Source organism: Pan troglodytes, chromosome 3 (genome assembly GCF_028858775.2).
Source record: "Pan troglodytes isolate AG18354 chromosome 3, NHGRI_mPanTro3-v2.0_pri, whole genome shotgun sequence".
Lineage (NCBI taxonomy): Eukaryota > Metazoa > Chordata > Mammalia > Primates > Hominidae > Pan > Pan troglodytes.
In genome coordinates, this window is record NC_072401.2 from 173708158 (window position 1) to 173725493 (window position 17336).

The 17336-nt window shown below is 34.8% G+C and overlaps 1 protein-coding gene across 2 annotated transcripts in view; it reads left to right on the forward strand.

Moving 5' to 3' along the window:
- Window positions 1-17336, forward strand: part of GALNTL6 (polypeptide N-acetylgalactosaminyltransferase like 6) — a 1233774-nt gene that overhangs the window by 221462 nt on the left and 994976 nt on the right. The window contains exon 1 of one of the 2 annotated variants that reach the window (XM_009448577.5): window positions 14012-14269. The exons of the other annotated variant lie outside the window; for it this stretch is intronic. Within the exon in view, the coding sequence (XP_009446852.1) occupies window positions 14108-14269 (162 nt within the window). The 5' untranslated portion in view covers window positions 14012-14107. Of the gene's footprint in view, window positions 1-14011; window positions 14270-17336 lie in introns of those variants that run through there. 2 annotated transcript variants of the gene reach the window in all.

Genomic DNA, 17336 nt, shown 5'->3' on the forward strand with positions numbered 1-17336 from the left:
CATATTTCTCCTGGCATTTTAATTCTAGACTTAACTTTTTAATATAATCCTAAACATCGGTATTTGTGAGAGTTTTAAGTATTTTTTTCTTCTCTTTTAAATAGATTGTCTTTTCAACGCAAGGCCAATTTGCTAAAGAGAGTTTATATACTCTATCTTCCAGTTTAATATATACACATTGTCCTTGCTTTGGTCAGTTCTGATATATGTAAATTTCAGTAACTATTGTTTCGTTAAATAATGCCAAACCCCCAACAACAAAATTCAAAATTCAAATTCAAAACTGAGAGTAATTATGTGAAGTAAATCTTTGCTGCTAGCTCTTTAGTCCACAAATTAATACATTAAATAATAGATATGCATCATGATCCGTTACCAGCCCCATCACTGTCTTCAAAGTCTGTTGGTGGTTGGTCACCGGTCATTTGTTATTCAATTCACAAACAGTCAGCAAAGCCTGCAGTTATGTTGCTTCCTTGTCTCCCAGTTATGAATCCATGTGATATATTTTTAAATGGATAAGTGAAAGAGAGTTGACCAAGAAAGATGAAAGAGCAACAAGGAAATAGAAAGTGATAATGCCAGAAGTGAAATTCAAATAGAACATAAAATGGATTCATAGAAGAAGTAGCTGGCCCTGAAAACATTGGCATTGGCACTGTCCAAGAGAATCTAGATCTTTCTCTGCTGAGATATTCTTTTTTATTATTCACTACAAGCGTATTTCCCTGATGCCACTGGGCTTGGTTATAACAGCTGCTTTATAATCCTTTTCGCTTCATTTTGACACCAGGATATTTCATGATCAGGCTCTACTAATTGTTCTATCTACTGATCATGGGTCATATTTCTTTTGTTCTTCATTTCAACTAATTTTGCATAATATCATTGATATTGTGAATTTTGTATTATTGATTCTGTTATATTCTCCCTAGGAGTGTTGACTTTTTTGTTTGTTTAACTGGCAATTAAGTTTGTTTGGTGTAAACTGCAAACTTTTGTATGTAACCCAGAAAAAATTTTCAATGCAGTATATTTTACATTTTGAGACTTCTTGATATTTGTTCTTCAGCCTAGAAAGTAAAGAAAAATGACAGAAGCTGAGAAGCTTTTTAAAGAGGAAGTCTTAAAAGTATAATGAGAAAAATCACATTCTTTGATGTCCAGCAGGCAAATGGTGAGGGTAGAAAACTAGGCTATATATTTGTGTATTTTGCCAGAAGCATTGGCTATATTAGCAGCTGTCACCATGGGGAGATTCCCACCATTATGTAGCTTCTCTAGCAGGGGACAGTCAGGAAGGAGTTATGGAGAGAAAGCAGGAATCTACAAAGGACAGTTCATAACAGTGCAGCTGCAAAAATTTTCCAAGAGGAACACATGAGACCTGAGAAGTAAAAACAGCCTCTGGAGACTCCCAGTCAAAAGTGCAGAAGAAAAGGGGAGTGGGGAATCTGCCTGAGCAGATGGGCAAAATGTTTAAACTAAGGTTAAGAAGATTAACCAATAGCATAAGGTTAACATGCAATTGTCAGTACCTATAAAGGGAGAAACCTCAGGACAACTCATTATATTAAAAGGACTTGATTGCCTCTAATGTTAACATATTTTATTCCAGTGTAATTTCATTAAGATGAAGTTAATTTATATGCTTACTTTTGCTGTGAGAAAGACAACTTCAGGGCAAAAAAAAAAAATTTACTTTGCATTTAAATGATAAAAATATTGCAATCCATATAAATTTGATTAAATGAACAAACAAAAATGTTAGTCCTATGGAAAACATATGTTTATGAAATAGTAATTTCATCAATTATAGTGTGCAACATACTTTGAAAGAAACACAAAAACAAGGTCCCTGGGATGCCTGGTTTTCTATAACAATGGCGCAATAGAAATGAGAATAAAATGGAGACTAAAAAATAGCATATTAATAATCATTGCACTTTCTGGATCACGCCTATGAAAGACATATTTTATGTATCAATAACCAACAATTTAAATACTTACAAAATAAATTTTAGACTGATATTAAATGTATTTATCTGGAAAGATTTTTCTCAACTATTCTAATATATCTGTTTGTTCTTATTTTTTTCTCAGTTTTACTCTTTTGTAATATGCAAAGAACTTTGTTTTTTTATGCCACTTTTATACTTTTTACTTTTTGCTTCCTTTTTCCTAAGACTTCATTTTTCATAGCATATGTTCTTTTTTTAAAAATCATGTAACAGAGTTACCCTCTTTCAGATGCTCCAAAATAAATACTTGTGAGAAAAACAATTTGCTTACTGGTTCAACTTCTACCATGCCATTAATAATGACTAATAATTATAAAAATAATAACTGACTATTGATGGTCTAATATGTTATTTGAATACATCATTTTGATTAATTCTTATGATGACGCTTCAACATGAAAACAGTATCTTCAATTTACAGCTGATAAAATTGATACTTAAAGAGGCTAACTGATTTTTCAAGGTTAGGTGACAAACTGGAAGAGCCAGGATTCCAACTACAATTCCCATTGTTTCTTCGCATGCATTGCTTTCACACTTTGATCATAATTATTTGTTATTATCTTAAAATAATTAAACTATTAATGTCATATATCTATTGATGACTTGCAACTGCACAATATAATTCTGTACAAGTCAATTATAATACCTACAATATCATTTGTCTTAATTGGTTGAGTGTTATTACATATTATATTGCCGATACAACAATAATTTTCATTGCTTATACAATCATTTATAAAGAACTTAACTAAATAGTTCACAATGGCATTATTAAAAGTTCTGAGGGATGAAAGGAAAATTAAAGCCTAATATCTAATTGTTTTTTTATTTTAGATTGCTAATCACAGCCGTCTCATAATTTTACATGATGTTGATGATTGCATGAGTTGGGAACATTTTCTATTTGGTTTATTGATCCCTATGAATCAGAACTTTGACACTCACAATAGCAAGGAAAGTGGTTTACTTAAAATGGCGTTATTCTTTGCATGGGGTTTGCTCTTTTTCAAAGGCAGCATTTGACCTTTTCTTTGAAATCATCTTATTGCTGAGTGTTTTAACATTCAGTGGGCAACAAGCTATCAATTATATTAAGAAAAAGTTCTACATGCTGATCTAATGCAGTCATTGAGAATATTTTTAAAACATATTTAAAATTAGAAATTTTAAGCTGAATCTGAAAGACTGTTCATTGTGAACCTTAGCATAAATAATTTACAGACATTTGTAATCCACTGCTAGAGGAATTCAACAGTACCGACCTGTGATTATAGCCTAAATATCTTAGTCCGTTTAGGCAAAATGACAGAGCATCTGAAATGATTTAAAGGCTTTTTTATGATTAACAAAACTATAATTGCCTACATTAGAACTATTTCATTAAATAAACACATTGATTACTTATGGTATGCCTGGCCCTTTGCTACAGGTGTACTTTGTATAACTTGATAGTAGCAAGGAGTAATTATAAAGTGTCACAGTTGTAAGTGTGGTGGATGAAAGATGGCCGCAAATACATTAGCACTCTTCTCATTGAGATGTGAAGTTTTTGTATCCTCTCCTTGACTCTGGTCTAGCCCGTGAGTACTTCCACAAATAAAATGCAGTGGAAAATGAGGTTATGCCATTTCCAAGTTTAGCTTTAAAGAGGACTGGCAGTTGACAGATTCTTTCTCTTGGATTACTCAACTCCAGTTAAGAAATATAACTATCGTACTGTAAAAAGCCAAGACTGACCTCTTGGAAAGCCACTTGAAAAGGTCATGTGTAGAAAGCAAGGGGTATTCAGCCACCTTCCAGCTACTCCAGTCCTCAGCCTTTCAATTAATAGCACTGATACCCTGAACATTTTAAGACACATTTTCTCCAGTATGCCCTATTCCAACTCTTAATCCCAAAACAATGAAGTATAATAATAACAAATTTTGCTTTAAGCCCTATGAGTTTTGGTAAACTCTGCTACTAATTGAATTTGTGATATTGGAAATTTTATTTAAACTATTTACACCTGCAATTGTAAGTAAATAAAATGATAGTGTCTATCACATTGTTATGACTAATGAGACACTGACCTAGATGTTTCTAAACTGTATATGGCACATAAAAATAAGACTTTAACTCCATAACTTGTATTTCCAGCCTAGACTTCTCTTATGAGACCCAGACATAATCATATATCCAATTGCTCATTAAGCAAGTTTACTTAAACATTTTATAGCACTTCAAACTTGTATATTCAAACTTTCAATATTCCCTCACAAGCTGCTCCCCTTTCTGTGTTCCCTATTTTGGCATATGGCACCCCGTCTATTTAGTTTCACAAGCAAAATCCTCAGTTATCTTTGATGGTTTCTTTTTATTATCTGGAAAAATCTGCTTTTTAAAAAAAAATACACAAAACAACTCAAAAATGTTTTCACTTCTTCTCCCACTGCTGCCACCTTCCTTAACTCATCTCTCTCTTTCTTTCTCTCTTTCTCTGACTATTCTGATAGCCAACTCATGTCACTCAGACTTCTGTTCACTGATTACATCAACTTTTGGCACGGCTCCAAGTTTTTACCTTGTTCTATCAGAGCAATCTTTAACAGTTAAAAAAAAAAAAGGTAATTATTGTGATGCATAAAACTATTCAATGAATTCAATAGAAAACAATTTAAAATTTGAAACACAGTGTTACAGACTCTCCAAAATCTCGTTTTTGGCACCTTTCCAGACTGATAATGAGTCACCGTCTTTGTTGGTCATTACCTTTCAGCCACACAACACTTTGGCCTATTTTAAAAATATGTCCCGCCCTTTCTCATCATCAGGGCTTTGCAAAGCTTGTTTCCTTCTGCGCACACTCTCATTGAGTTAACTAGCAATTATTTAGGCTTTTGTACAATCATTTCTTCCTCAGGAGAATGCTCTCTGACAAACTCGGGTTTGATTAAAATCTCTGAAATGTAATCTCTTTATACAATATCTTCTTCATGAAGTTCATATAATTCAAATGGATTCCTTTTGTGTGTGTGTTTTTATTATTACCATTCGTATTATTTAAGGCCATGGCACAGAGAGGGTTAAAAGTGGAAACCAGCAATTAGAGGTAGGGAAAACTGATAAGATATGATACAAGCTTTCAATATTGGCAGAGGCCAGACTTTATTAAAAGATGGTCATATTTCTCAGCACTGTGAGCTATGGATCATATGCATTTATTTACTCACATGTATACACACATGTGCATGTGCATATATGAATACATAATGATATATAATCATAGCTATACTTTTTCGTCTTTTAAAGGTTTTATTTATAGGATTAGAATACGGGTTACAAATGTTAAATAAATAGAACAGTTACTAGTTTCCACAAACATTTGTTTAGTGTATAAATATTCCAGGAAAATTTCTGGAAATACAGGAAATAGTATTATCTAACATAAGGCAAAGTGTTCTCTACCTACTCTTTGTTGAAGATTTTCACCAAATACTAGTAAAGTTTTAAATGCAAAGATATCTTCAATTTTGAAAGGTATGGCCTTTCAGCCGTGATTACCAGCAGACCCTTATTTCATTTTCTGTTCCATTTAAATGTTCGCTTTAAATGTCACAAGTTTATGGCATGCATATTAAATAGAGAAATATAACTATTCTCTGTAGACATGAGAGTAAGCTTTAAAGAGATTTGTTAGTCTGCTTTAAAACAGAATCACAACCTCTGTATTAGGAAAGAGTGTAAGGAAGGAAAAAGATGAAGATGAAAGTTGAGCTTCCCACTTAGCTCTTAGGAGTTTGGTTAAGATCTCTAGGATCTTAATCAAAACATTCAGATTCTCCATGCACAAAATTAAGAGGTAAGAAAAGGTCAATTCTAAGTCTCACCCAATTTTAACATTCTACCATATTTTAATTACTCAGTCGCCTAAAATTCCTTCTGGGCACTTCCTATTAATACAAAGTCACTATTGATAAAATGGTCATATATTGACTATTGTTATCCATTGAACATTAAAATAATATTAGGTTGGTGCAAAAGTAATTGTGGTTGTTGCCATTACGAATGCCCTTATAAATACATGGCACTTTAAAGAGAAATTGAAAAATGCGTACTATCGTTTGTTTATATTTTTGGTGTTATATTTCCAGCATGTAGTGAGAAGCATTAAGAAAACAGAATTCTAGCTTACCCCGAGAATGTCAATTTTATCTTCAGATATATGCCTTTCACATAAAGAAAAATCAACGGACTTAGGGAAACAAATAAAAATGAAAGTAACATCAGGCCACCAAAGTTCTATAATGATTATATTGTGCTACTATTCAACAAATTATATTCTAATATATGCCTGTAAATGCTGAGAAGTGTCACAATTGTATAATACAGGGAAAGAGATGATTTTAATTTTGCTTTTTTCATTGTAATTGATTTATTAGACTCTCTAGAGTTATTAATCCTTTGTAAGAGTTTAAACAATCGTAAGCTCAGACACTTGCCTTTGAAATTGTGATAACTTCAAATAATAAGGCATACCCGGAAAACTTTGTTTGCATGACTTAAAATATCTATTTGAGCTACAGAATTAGATAAGCCTTCTTCTTTTCTATAAAGTATCAAGATCTACAAAATTATATTTCATTTACTTTTTCTATACAATATATTTCAGTGGGTGCACATAGATAGTTATTGGATGAAAAAAATGTAAAACCCATGTCACGTATGCCAGCCTGTGCTGTGTATCACCAACTGTAATTTAAATGTGGCTATTTTATTCTTATATAATTTTGGCTTTTCATTGTTCATGATATATACTAATTAGCTGACATTTTACCTTCATTTAATGTATTGTTTTTGATACCATACAAAAACTTTCAGTGTTTGATTAGAATATACTTGAAACAATGTTTAATCTGCCATACTTTCTTTCATCTTCACTATAATACAGTAGAGCACTGTGCGTCTAAGAGACAAGCTTATATAAGGCCAGCTTTGGCTTTGTACAGTGGAGCAGATGGGTCTGAATTCTATTCTAATGCAAAAGGAGCTCCACAAAATTTGTCCATATTTACGTGGAAAAATATAACCTGTTAATTGCAGTGTTTGAGAATTTATATATTTAAAAGTCAATATAAAATTTCCCTAAAGTCTTCTCAGTTTTTGCTAATTTAATTTAAAAACAATATCATAAACATTATAAGTCAGGTTCTGGCATTTTGAGATTTTTTTAAAGGGTCAAATGCATGATTTAAAAATAATTTCATGTTCAACATAGTATTAAATGCTTTCCAAACACTCCATACATACTTTGGTATTTATAGAAAAAGGGCTATTATGTGAGATGCAAAACTACTGTTCCTTTTTAGGCATGTAAACTGATATTTCATGTTTTCTTTAATAGAAAATATCTCCATATTTATAGGCAGTTCATAAACCAAGTGTAGGTCATTTGGAAATTCACATTAAAGTTTAATTATTGCACACTGTACAATAGAACTAAAAAAAAAGAAAAAAGAAAAACTAAACAAATTCCTCCCATCTAACTGAGATATGGTACACTTTGACCATCTTGTCCTCATTCCCCTGGTCACGCCTCTGTCTCTGTAATCACTATTGTACTCTCTGCTTCTATGAGTTTGATTGTTTTAGATTGTTTAGATGTAAGTGAGAACTTGTGCTGTCTGTCTTATTGTGCCAGCTTATCTCATTTAGTATAATGTTCTGCAATACCATCCATGTCTTGCAAATGGCATAATTTTCTTCTTTTTTAAGGCAGAATACTATTTCGTAGTGTATATATACCACATTTTTATAATCATTTCATTCATTGATGGACATTTGATTCCATAATTGATTGAGTTGATTTTAATCAATTGAATTGATTGATTGCATAATTGAGTTGATTCCACAACTTGGCTGTTGTGGATGATGTTGCAATAAACATGGGATTGCAGATATTTCTTTGATATATTGATTTTAAATCTTTTGGGCACGTACCCAGAAGTGAGCTTGTTAAATCATATGGTAATTCAAATTTTAGTTTATTATTATTATACTTTAAGTTCTGGGGTACATGTGCACAACGTACAGGTTTGTTACATAGGTATACATGTGTCATGTTGGTTTGCTGCACCCATCAACTCGTCATTAACATTAGGTATTTCTGGGGAAATTCTATATAGTTTCCTGTGAGATCCGTACTAATTTACATTTTCACTAGTTGTATACAAGTGTTCCCTTTTCCCAGCATTTCACTGACCCTTGTTATCTTTTGTCTTTTTTATAAAATCCAGTCTGACAGGTGTGAGATGATCTCTCTTCATGGTTTTAATTTACATTTTTCAAATGATCAACCATGTTGAGCATTTTAAAAATAGATCTGCTGGCCATTTGGATATCTTCTTCTGAGGAATGTCTATTCAGGCCCCTTGTCATATTAAAATTGTGTTTCTTGTTTCTTTGCTGTTGAGTTATGTGAGTTTCTTATATATCTTGTATGATTACCCCTTATCAAATGTATGGCTAAAATATTTTCTCCCAATCTTTAGATTGTCTCTTTACTCTGTTAATTATTTTCTTTGCAGTGCAGAAGCTTTTCGGTTTGATGTAATTTCCTTTGTCTATTTTTGCTTTTATTGCAACCCTGACCATCTACTTTGTGTTATATATTTACTTTGTCAAACATGACATCTAATCATGCCATTTTTTCAGAGACATTGAGACGTCAAGGGGATGAGGTTCTATATTCTGAGATTTTCTTTGAGAAAACTCCCATTCATTCTTATGAAATAAAGGAGAAAGTGATTGGTTATTGAAACAAACTAACCTGCTGAAAATGAACATCTGTTTTCCTTTGAAACTTGCGCTCACTTCCTTTAATTGACCCAATTGCTGCCACTTTGGCCTCCGGACGCTCCCCGCAGCTCTGTATTGATTCCCTGGGAAGGTTGCATTGAGGCAGCGGCTCTCAAACCTAATTTTTCCATTCAGTTTTACTTTCTATTAGTTGAAACAGACAACACCATCTCCTCACTAAAGATATATGCTACGGAAGTATACAAACAGGTTCTGGAGCCTAGGGCATTCATTAAAATAGAAATACCGTAAACATTTATTATATCAGAAATGGGAGACTGCACACCACTGACCAAACAACAGATGTGTCAAAATGATGCATTAGTTGAATTTTGCCGTGCTTTCCTCTTCCTTTTCTACCTGAGAACAAAGCAATGTACCAGTTAGAAAAAGTAAAATAAAATAAAATCAGAGACTGAGTTGCAGAGTAAATGATATCAAAACTCTCTGCAGATTTAATAAAAGTAAATTACTAGAGGTCATTACTTTTCATGTTTATTGATTTTTGCAGTCAATATCATTATTAACTAGTGGAGAAAAAGATTTATCATGAAGTTCCAAAATACAGAGTTAAAGGAAGGAGAAAGTTCAGGTAGTTCTCTATTTAAGGAAACATTATACTCACGAGCTATTATCAAAAAAACAAAGAATTGATAGTCAATGTTTTTTAAAAAAAGTTTTCTACAGTCATGAAAAGGTATAGATTGTGTAAAAGAAGGTTGTGTTTATTTTTAAAAATTAATATTATATTATTGTGTTAATATAAAAATTTTAAATGAAGCAAGAATGAGTAAAACATTTTTTCCACTTGAGTATACCAATTTATATTTTCTACTATTGCTCTTCAGTGTCCTGAAGCCCTCTGACAACCTAATAGCAGTGTTACTAATAACATAGCAAACTCTTTGTGTAAACTCCACAAAGACAGGAACCTTGTTTATCTTTCTCTTATCTTCACAGTGCCTGGCATATCATAGAAACTCAATAAATATTCTTGAATGAAGGAAGAACCAGCAAGTTTCAAAATAATTTTGAAGGGACTAGGTCATCAACTGAGTGGAATAACTTGGGTGAACTGACTACTGCCTCAGAACAATAACATTTTGCTATAATATCCCATTACTATGCTAATGTTTCAGTGCAAAAGAAGCACAGAAGAAGAGACCAAACTCCATGAACTTAAAAAAAGGGATTTATAGATACAGAATACCCAGAAGCCAAAACTTATACTTTCTGATATGTCCAGAACTATTTTGGGTTAAATTTTTGATACTATTCCTGCATCTCTGAAGCAAAACTCATAAGCACAGCTATTTGAATAAAATATCTGCTAATCTAAGCCATTTTCCCTCAGTCACCACAGAAGGCTGTAATCATAGATGCTACTATGAGTCAATGATTCCTTCAAATGGTTTAGTTATCAATAAAACCATCAAATGGACCATTTCCCATGAACTTGGATGAAAAGTATTATGTAGATTATATTATGTGATGTTAAAATATTATTTTCATGAACTAAAATTCGTCTTAAATGTAACTACTTAAAATTTGTACATTTTGAAATAATAACCAATCTGTTTTAAAATTTCCCACTGAAAAGTTTTTCATTTTTTATTTTATTTTATTTTATTTTGTCACACTATGAGAAGAGACACATTCTTGCAGCCCCATGCCAAGCACTAACTGCATGCAGAGCACAATGCTCCAATTTGCATCTTCCAAAAAAAGACAGCTCAACCAGACTTAATGTATTTTGGCTGGCAATTTGTATGCTTAGTCTCTGCCCAACATACTTTAGTTTGAAAGAGCCAAGCTATAAAGCCTAGAATGATAGTTTATAATAGGAAGCTTGATAGAGTTGTTTCCACTGATATTTTATCAGCTCCAGCAGTAACGCAATTTGTTTCTTAAAGAGATGGGAGTGTTCCTTGTGGACAGAAGAATAATGGTGGGTTTTACAATGATTATTTTGGAGAAGTCATCTTTTCTACCTTTCTGCAAATGCTATAGTATCTTTAGGTTATTTTATGATTTGTGTATAATCATAAATTATATATTTCTTTGTGGGTCTAGTTTGATTTGTAAAATACTGGGACTTCATGAAATAAATTTTTTTTTATAGAAAGCATTCACGAGAAGTAAACTTCAGTTAACTTTGTTCTCTGTATTAGGAACTTTCCCTGCATACACTTGCCTGGAGGGAGATTAGTGAACAAAAAGAAACAGTAGAGAGCTTTTGCCCATTTCTTATCTTTATTAAACTCCTGCCCACATGCCATTACATTATCCTTTTTACCTTTTATAAAATAGTAATTGTCAATTACTTTACACTTCCTTTTATATTTATCTCTTTTGGATATTCTTACTTAAATTATTAAATAGAAAATGTAGTTTATCAGAAACAAGCCATATAATCATAGAATTGCACATAGAAGTTGTGCCAGCTACAATATCATGGGTGGAAAGATTGATTTCTATTTTACGTGGCTTCTCAAGACCACGTTTATTCTCAAATGTAGAAAATGTACTCTTGCCAAGTCAAGGTAATGTAAGTATTTCTAATAAAAAATGCAGACTCAGCCTGGCGCAGCGGCTCATGCCTGTAATCCCAGCACTTTGGGAGGCCAAGGCAGGTGGATCACCTGAGGTCAGGAGTTTGAGACCAACTTAGCCAACATGGTGGAACCCCGTCCCTACTAAAAATACAAAAGTTAGCCTGGCATGGTGGCGGGTGCCTGTAATCCCAGCTACTCAGGAGGCTGAGGTAGGAGAATTGCTTGAACCCAGGAGGCAGAGGTTGCAGTGAGCTGAGATCGCACCATTGCACTACAGCCAGGGTGACAAGAGCAAAACTCTGTCTAAAAAGAAAAAGAAGAAGGAAAAAGAAAAAAAAAATGCAGGCTCTGTGGAGTAAATTCTCAGTCAAATATAGGTATTTTTCCCACTTTTACTCTCCTTCATTTTCTGGCTGGCAGGCTGGACTTTAGTAGTGGTAACTTTGGTTTTATTCCCTCAGAATCAGTCCCTGAGCCTATGATGTTATCAAACTAAACTGGCGTAGGCTCACCGGGCCAAGGTTTGCAGCAGGAGAAAGGAAGGCATTTATTTGCAGGGCACCAAGAAAGGAGAATCAGGCAGTTCAGGCTTTAGTCCCAACTTCCCCAATGGCTTGCAGATGAGGGTTTTTTAAGAGCAAGTGTAAATTTCAGGAAGGCAGAAGTTACAGGCAAAATCATAGATCAATACATAGAGGTTACACAGTGTTTGGCCTAAGGTCATATTTAGATTTAAAGTTCTTCTGATTTGCAGTTGGTTAAAAAAGAGAAGCTTTGTTTAAAAGTTTGGGGTGGGCAGAAAAGAACTTTAGCTTGTGGCTCCTGGATGTGGCTTCCTCCAGGCCCTTCAGGAAAAAATGTAGAACAAAGAACATAAGTGGTCAGAGTTTAGTCCTTAGCACCCCTTTATCTGAAGTCTATGTGCCAGTGGACCCATTTGGTGTGGATCCAGGTTTCAGCAAAACAACTCAGGGACGTTTGTTATCTTTAGTTTCTAACTTCCTTGCCTATTATTTTGAGCTATTATCACCTTCTTGCTTATCAAATTCCTTATATACTTCTCCGGGCTAGCTAGGTCCCCGGAAGAAACTCAAGATTTTTCTTTAATTCTATGTTTGGGTGGGCCCACAGGCCAAGAGGGGTCCCTGCTCCCTCTCAATGATTCAAGTGAGAATAATTTATCTGGGAAATGAACTTAGGAAATACTGGGAAAGCAATGAGGAAATAAGAAGGAACGCTAGCTAAGAAAGTATGGTTATCATCAGGGTCACTAATGTGTATAATGAATTTATTCTTGCTGGGGTATTCTTGGAATTTGTAACAAGGCACCTCATAAGTTTCCTCCTGAAACCTAAGGGTAGGAGTATTTATGATGCACTGTCATCAACCTTGGCAAAGGCAGAGTGTTAGTGAAGCAGGAGAGTTCCCTGACCCCCCTACAGGATGTGTAACAGGGGTGTGGCTTGTGTGTTCAGCACCATGCACTTAAATCCCTTACAAGAAGGGGAGCATGGAGACGGGCAGGTGCAGGAGCTGAGGTGAGTGCTTTGGGGCTCCATCCCCATGGTAACATGTAGGGGTGGGTACCTATGATTTCCAAAGCCCAAGTGGGCATGTATTACAGTGTGTTCTTTTAGCTTTGCTGTCCACAGATGGCTTAAGTGTTAACCAGCTCAGTGCCCTCCTGATACACAGGTCCTTGTCTGGAATCCAGGAAGAATCAGGTCACACATGGACTTGAAGGATAAATGCAGGGATTTTATTAAGTGGTTGCATTGGCTCTCAGTGGGATGGATGGGGAGCTGGAATGGGGATGGGGTGGGAAGGTGATCTTCCCCTGCAGTTTGGCCACCCAGTGGCTGATCTCCTCTCTGATCATCCCCAGCCAGACTCCTTTCAGCATTCAGACGTTCCTTTTCTTCTTGGCTTCTCTACCACACTGTTCTGCCATTTTTCTTCTCTTCTGTTCATCTCCTCATAGGTTCTGTAGCATGGGGTCTGAGGTTTATATGGGCACAGGATAGGGGAGCATGGCGGGCCAAAAGGCAACTTTTGGGCATGAAAATAGGAATGCCTGTTCCCACTTAGGGCCATGGGTTTCCAGGCTTGCAGGTAGGGCCTCTGCCAGGGAACCACCCTCTTGTACTCAGTATTTCCCTGTCTCCTGTCCGTATCATTAGTTTTCTGACACCTTGGGAACTGACAAAGCAAATAAAGGCTTTGGGCCAAAGGGTGTATAGAGTCAACCTTTCCAGCATTGATAGGGCTCTGGGGCTACCCTCTCTGCCTCCAGCCTCTCCCTTATCAGCACTGTCATACAGCTTTATATGGTGATCCTGACTCCTCTGCAGCCTTCTAGGAGATGAAATATTGCCTTTAAACTTTTATTTTACTAATAGCTCATTTTCACTTTACAAGTGTATTCACCTATGACTGCTTAGATATTAAAAAACAAAAAACTGGACTCTGAAAAAAGAGTCCTCACATATAATTTGAGAAGCACTGCCTTAGAGGGCTTCTAGCTCTGTTCTTATATCCCGGTCATGGAAATGGAACATTCACAGTTTTATATTATTTCAGTAGAGCCTCAAAGCAGAGAGGATACAGGACATGTACCACACTTCCCAGGGAAGAGCTCAGGTATATTGTGAGCTTATTTAGAGATGGGCTTGAACACACCCTTGAAGACCTATGCACACCTTCACATCCTTCATAGTAACCATAAGCTCCAGACGGGCTGTTTACCCCAACCCATTCACCAGCCAGATGAGAGCCAAGTTCAGAGCCGGAGCTGGCCACCAGAGGAATCCAAGCATTAGTGCAGACCACAGAGTGCATGAGCTGGTTTACCAGGTAACCGGTAAAAAGCAAACGGCTGCAGTGCAGACCAAGACAAGATAGGGTGGTTCGTCTCATGGACGCTTGTTGTTGAATCAGGACTTTAGGGTCACGTAGTCTCACCATCATCTCTTTCTTTTGTGATCACTTTTGCCCAGGGTAGACAAGGTTAGCTTTGCTATCACTTTGTATTTGGAATTGATTCAACCTGACTTCCTACGGAGTTTTAAGCTTTGATATTTGAAGTCAAACTTTTGATATTCAGAAAACCTTTTTTCTCATGAACTTTTCCTATATAACTGTCTCTACTAGCATAAACATACATACATATTCACCCACACTCTCTCACACACACAATTGTATTTGCCTTAAAAAACAAAAAACAAAAAAACTAAGTTATACTTGCCCTTTCTCTTCAAAACAATAGTTACATGAAGTTGTGGTTGCTGCCTGAATGTCAGGGGAAAAGGAATGAGCACCAGGCAGCACAATGAAAGAAACCTTACTATGTAAAATAATATTCAAGACTTATGCAGTGACATGTAAATAGGACAAAAATAAAATACAAATAAATACAACTAAGGCTGATTTTAAGATAAATGAACTCACGTCTAATTACCATTTTCATTAGATACCTAAACATATTTTTACCTGGAATAAGAATCTGAATACCAAATTTTAGTGAGGAGAATTTTGTAATTTCTGAATCATATTTTATGTGAAAAGCTTTTTGAGGATTTCTTTGTAACCAGACATGGTGTTTTTTTTTAAAAAACACAATAATACAGGGGATCAACAGACGAAGCAGGTGCTATCCCCAGTCATTATAGTCAACTTAATAAATACTCTGCACACAGACATCCAAAACCTATGAGCATTGATCCAAAAGAAAAATCATTAAGGTGAGGATAGAGGTAGCCATTCTCCTGAAAGCTGCTTCCTTTAGTGCCTGTGGTGTTGGCATGAATAGCTCAAAGCTGTCTGGAATTAATTCTTTTCTAAAGGGACTGCTGAAAAAGACAGGAACATGTGTTTTTGGCAGAGAAACAAAGGGTTTTAAAGTACTTCAGTATTTATCCCACTACAAGCGAACTTAGTGCATTATATTAATATCAAAATTGTCCCTCTACAATTGGGGGAGAAGTTTATAGCTGCTGACAAAATTTTCCATACACTTCAATCAGAATGAAACAAATGAGCTGTGTCTATGTGTATGGTGTGTATGTATGCACGCATGCACATATTTTGTGTGTCTGTGTACCTGAGTGTAGGTGAACATGGACCTTTTTTTACAGGAATGGGCCCCCTAGCGAAGGAGGCAAGACCTTTAAATTTTATCTTTTGAAGTTATGTAAATTTTTATAACAAATAAATAACATATATCCATGGGCCAAACAAAAACTAAAGTAATCACAAATTATGAGTTTCAAAATCAAAGCACAATTGTATATACAAAACAAAATCCAAAATTAATAAGAATATTCTAAAATATTTTCATAGTTAAGCAAAATATTATTGGTTCATGTTGAGAAATAAATGTTGGCTTCTAGAGTCCAGGAGGCTTTCTAAAGTTAGAAATCTTTCTTTCTAACGCTACACTTTAACATATTTAGGGATACTTCATGAGAAATCTAATATTCATACTTAATTTTTCTATTAATATTATAATTAATGTTTGATAATGGTAACTCCAATATACTGCAATAACTTTAGATACTAGAACAGTTCTTATCACAAACATATTTTTATAACAGGGTTTTCAATCAAGGGTCAAAGAATCATAATTCAAATAGAAATAATTTAATGAGCACATTTTATATTTTACATACTTTATTTATATGAATTAAACATGCAAAGTGTCTTAGTTTATTTAGGCTGCTATAATGAAATTGATGGAATGGCTTATAAACAACAATGGATGGAATGGCTTATAAACACTTGTCACAGCTCTGGAGGCTAGGAAGTCTAAGATCAAGGCTTCCAGCAGGTTCAATATCCGGTGAAGTCCCACTTCCTAGTTCATAGACCAGAGATCTTCTGATTGTATTTTCACATGTTGGAAAGGGCCTCTTTTATAAGGGTATTAATCTTGTTCACAAGAACTCCACCTTCATGGTCAAACCACTTCTCAAAATCTTCATCCCCAAATATTATGACATTGAGGGTTACGTTTCAACATAAGAATTTTGAGGGAACATAAACATTCAGTTTAAAGTACAAAAGTAACCGTATTCAATAGTATAAAGGAAACCTAAATAATCATTCTTGTCAAACTCATATTGTCCAACTACTGAACTTTGAAACAAATGAGAAGTCGTGCCTTTTCATTAATGATCAAGAGAAAGTTGTTAGTTCTGTTTCTTGATCCAAACTTTTGATAATGGAGAATGAATTATTACAACTTAAAGTTGAAGAGTATATGTAACAAACTTTGTCTCAATGTGGCATTCAAATAGGAACCAAGAGACAGCCAAACCTTAGTATTCAGCTTTTCTCCTTATGGGTCCAGAGCATTAGAACTAAATGCATGGAGACACACCCAAATGGAAGACAGAATCTCACTTTATTATTTGCTGAATGAGGGGCTTATAACTTATTGTATGGGGCTCTCTGGCAAAATAAAAAGAAAACAAATAAACCAATAAGTAGAGAAAATTTCCCCTGCTTTCCTTCTTCTTATTCTGAGATGGCCAGTTCTCAGAGCAGCCTCCTTTTGCTTTCAGATGTAGGCAGAAAGTAAACCACAAGGAAAGAATCAGGCTATTTTAAGGTAGAGTGGGCATTTGGTTGTATTAAAATTGTGTAATATTCTGGAACTAAAAACTCTCCTAATGCTTCACTGCTGCACATCCCTCTTTCCAACAATTTTCTTGAAGTAAATGGAGCTCTTTTCTAAAAAAATAGGAAATTTGGGAAAGTACAATTTCACTGTTGTTGTTACACATTTGAAAAATCCCACAATAGGGCTCTTTGGTAAAAATTAGATTGGAGAGTGTGGTCTGTGCCTAGAAATCAAATTAAGACTTCCATTTTTTTTCCCACCCTTTTCCCAAATCCAAGGTGGGTAGAAGTCCGGAGCAAA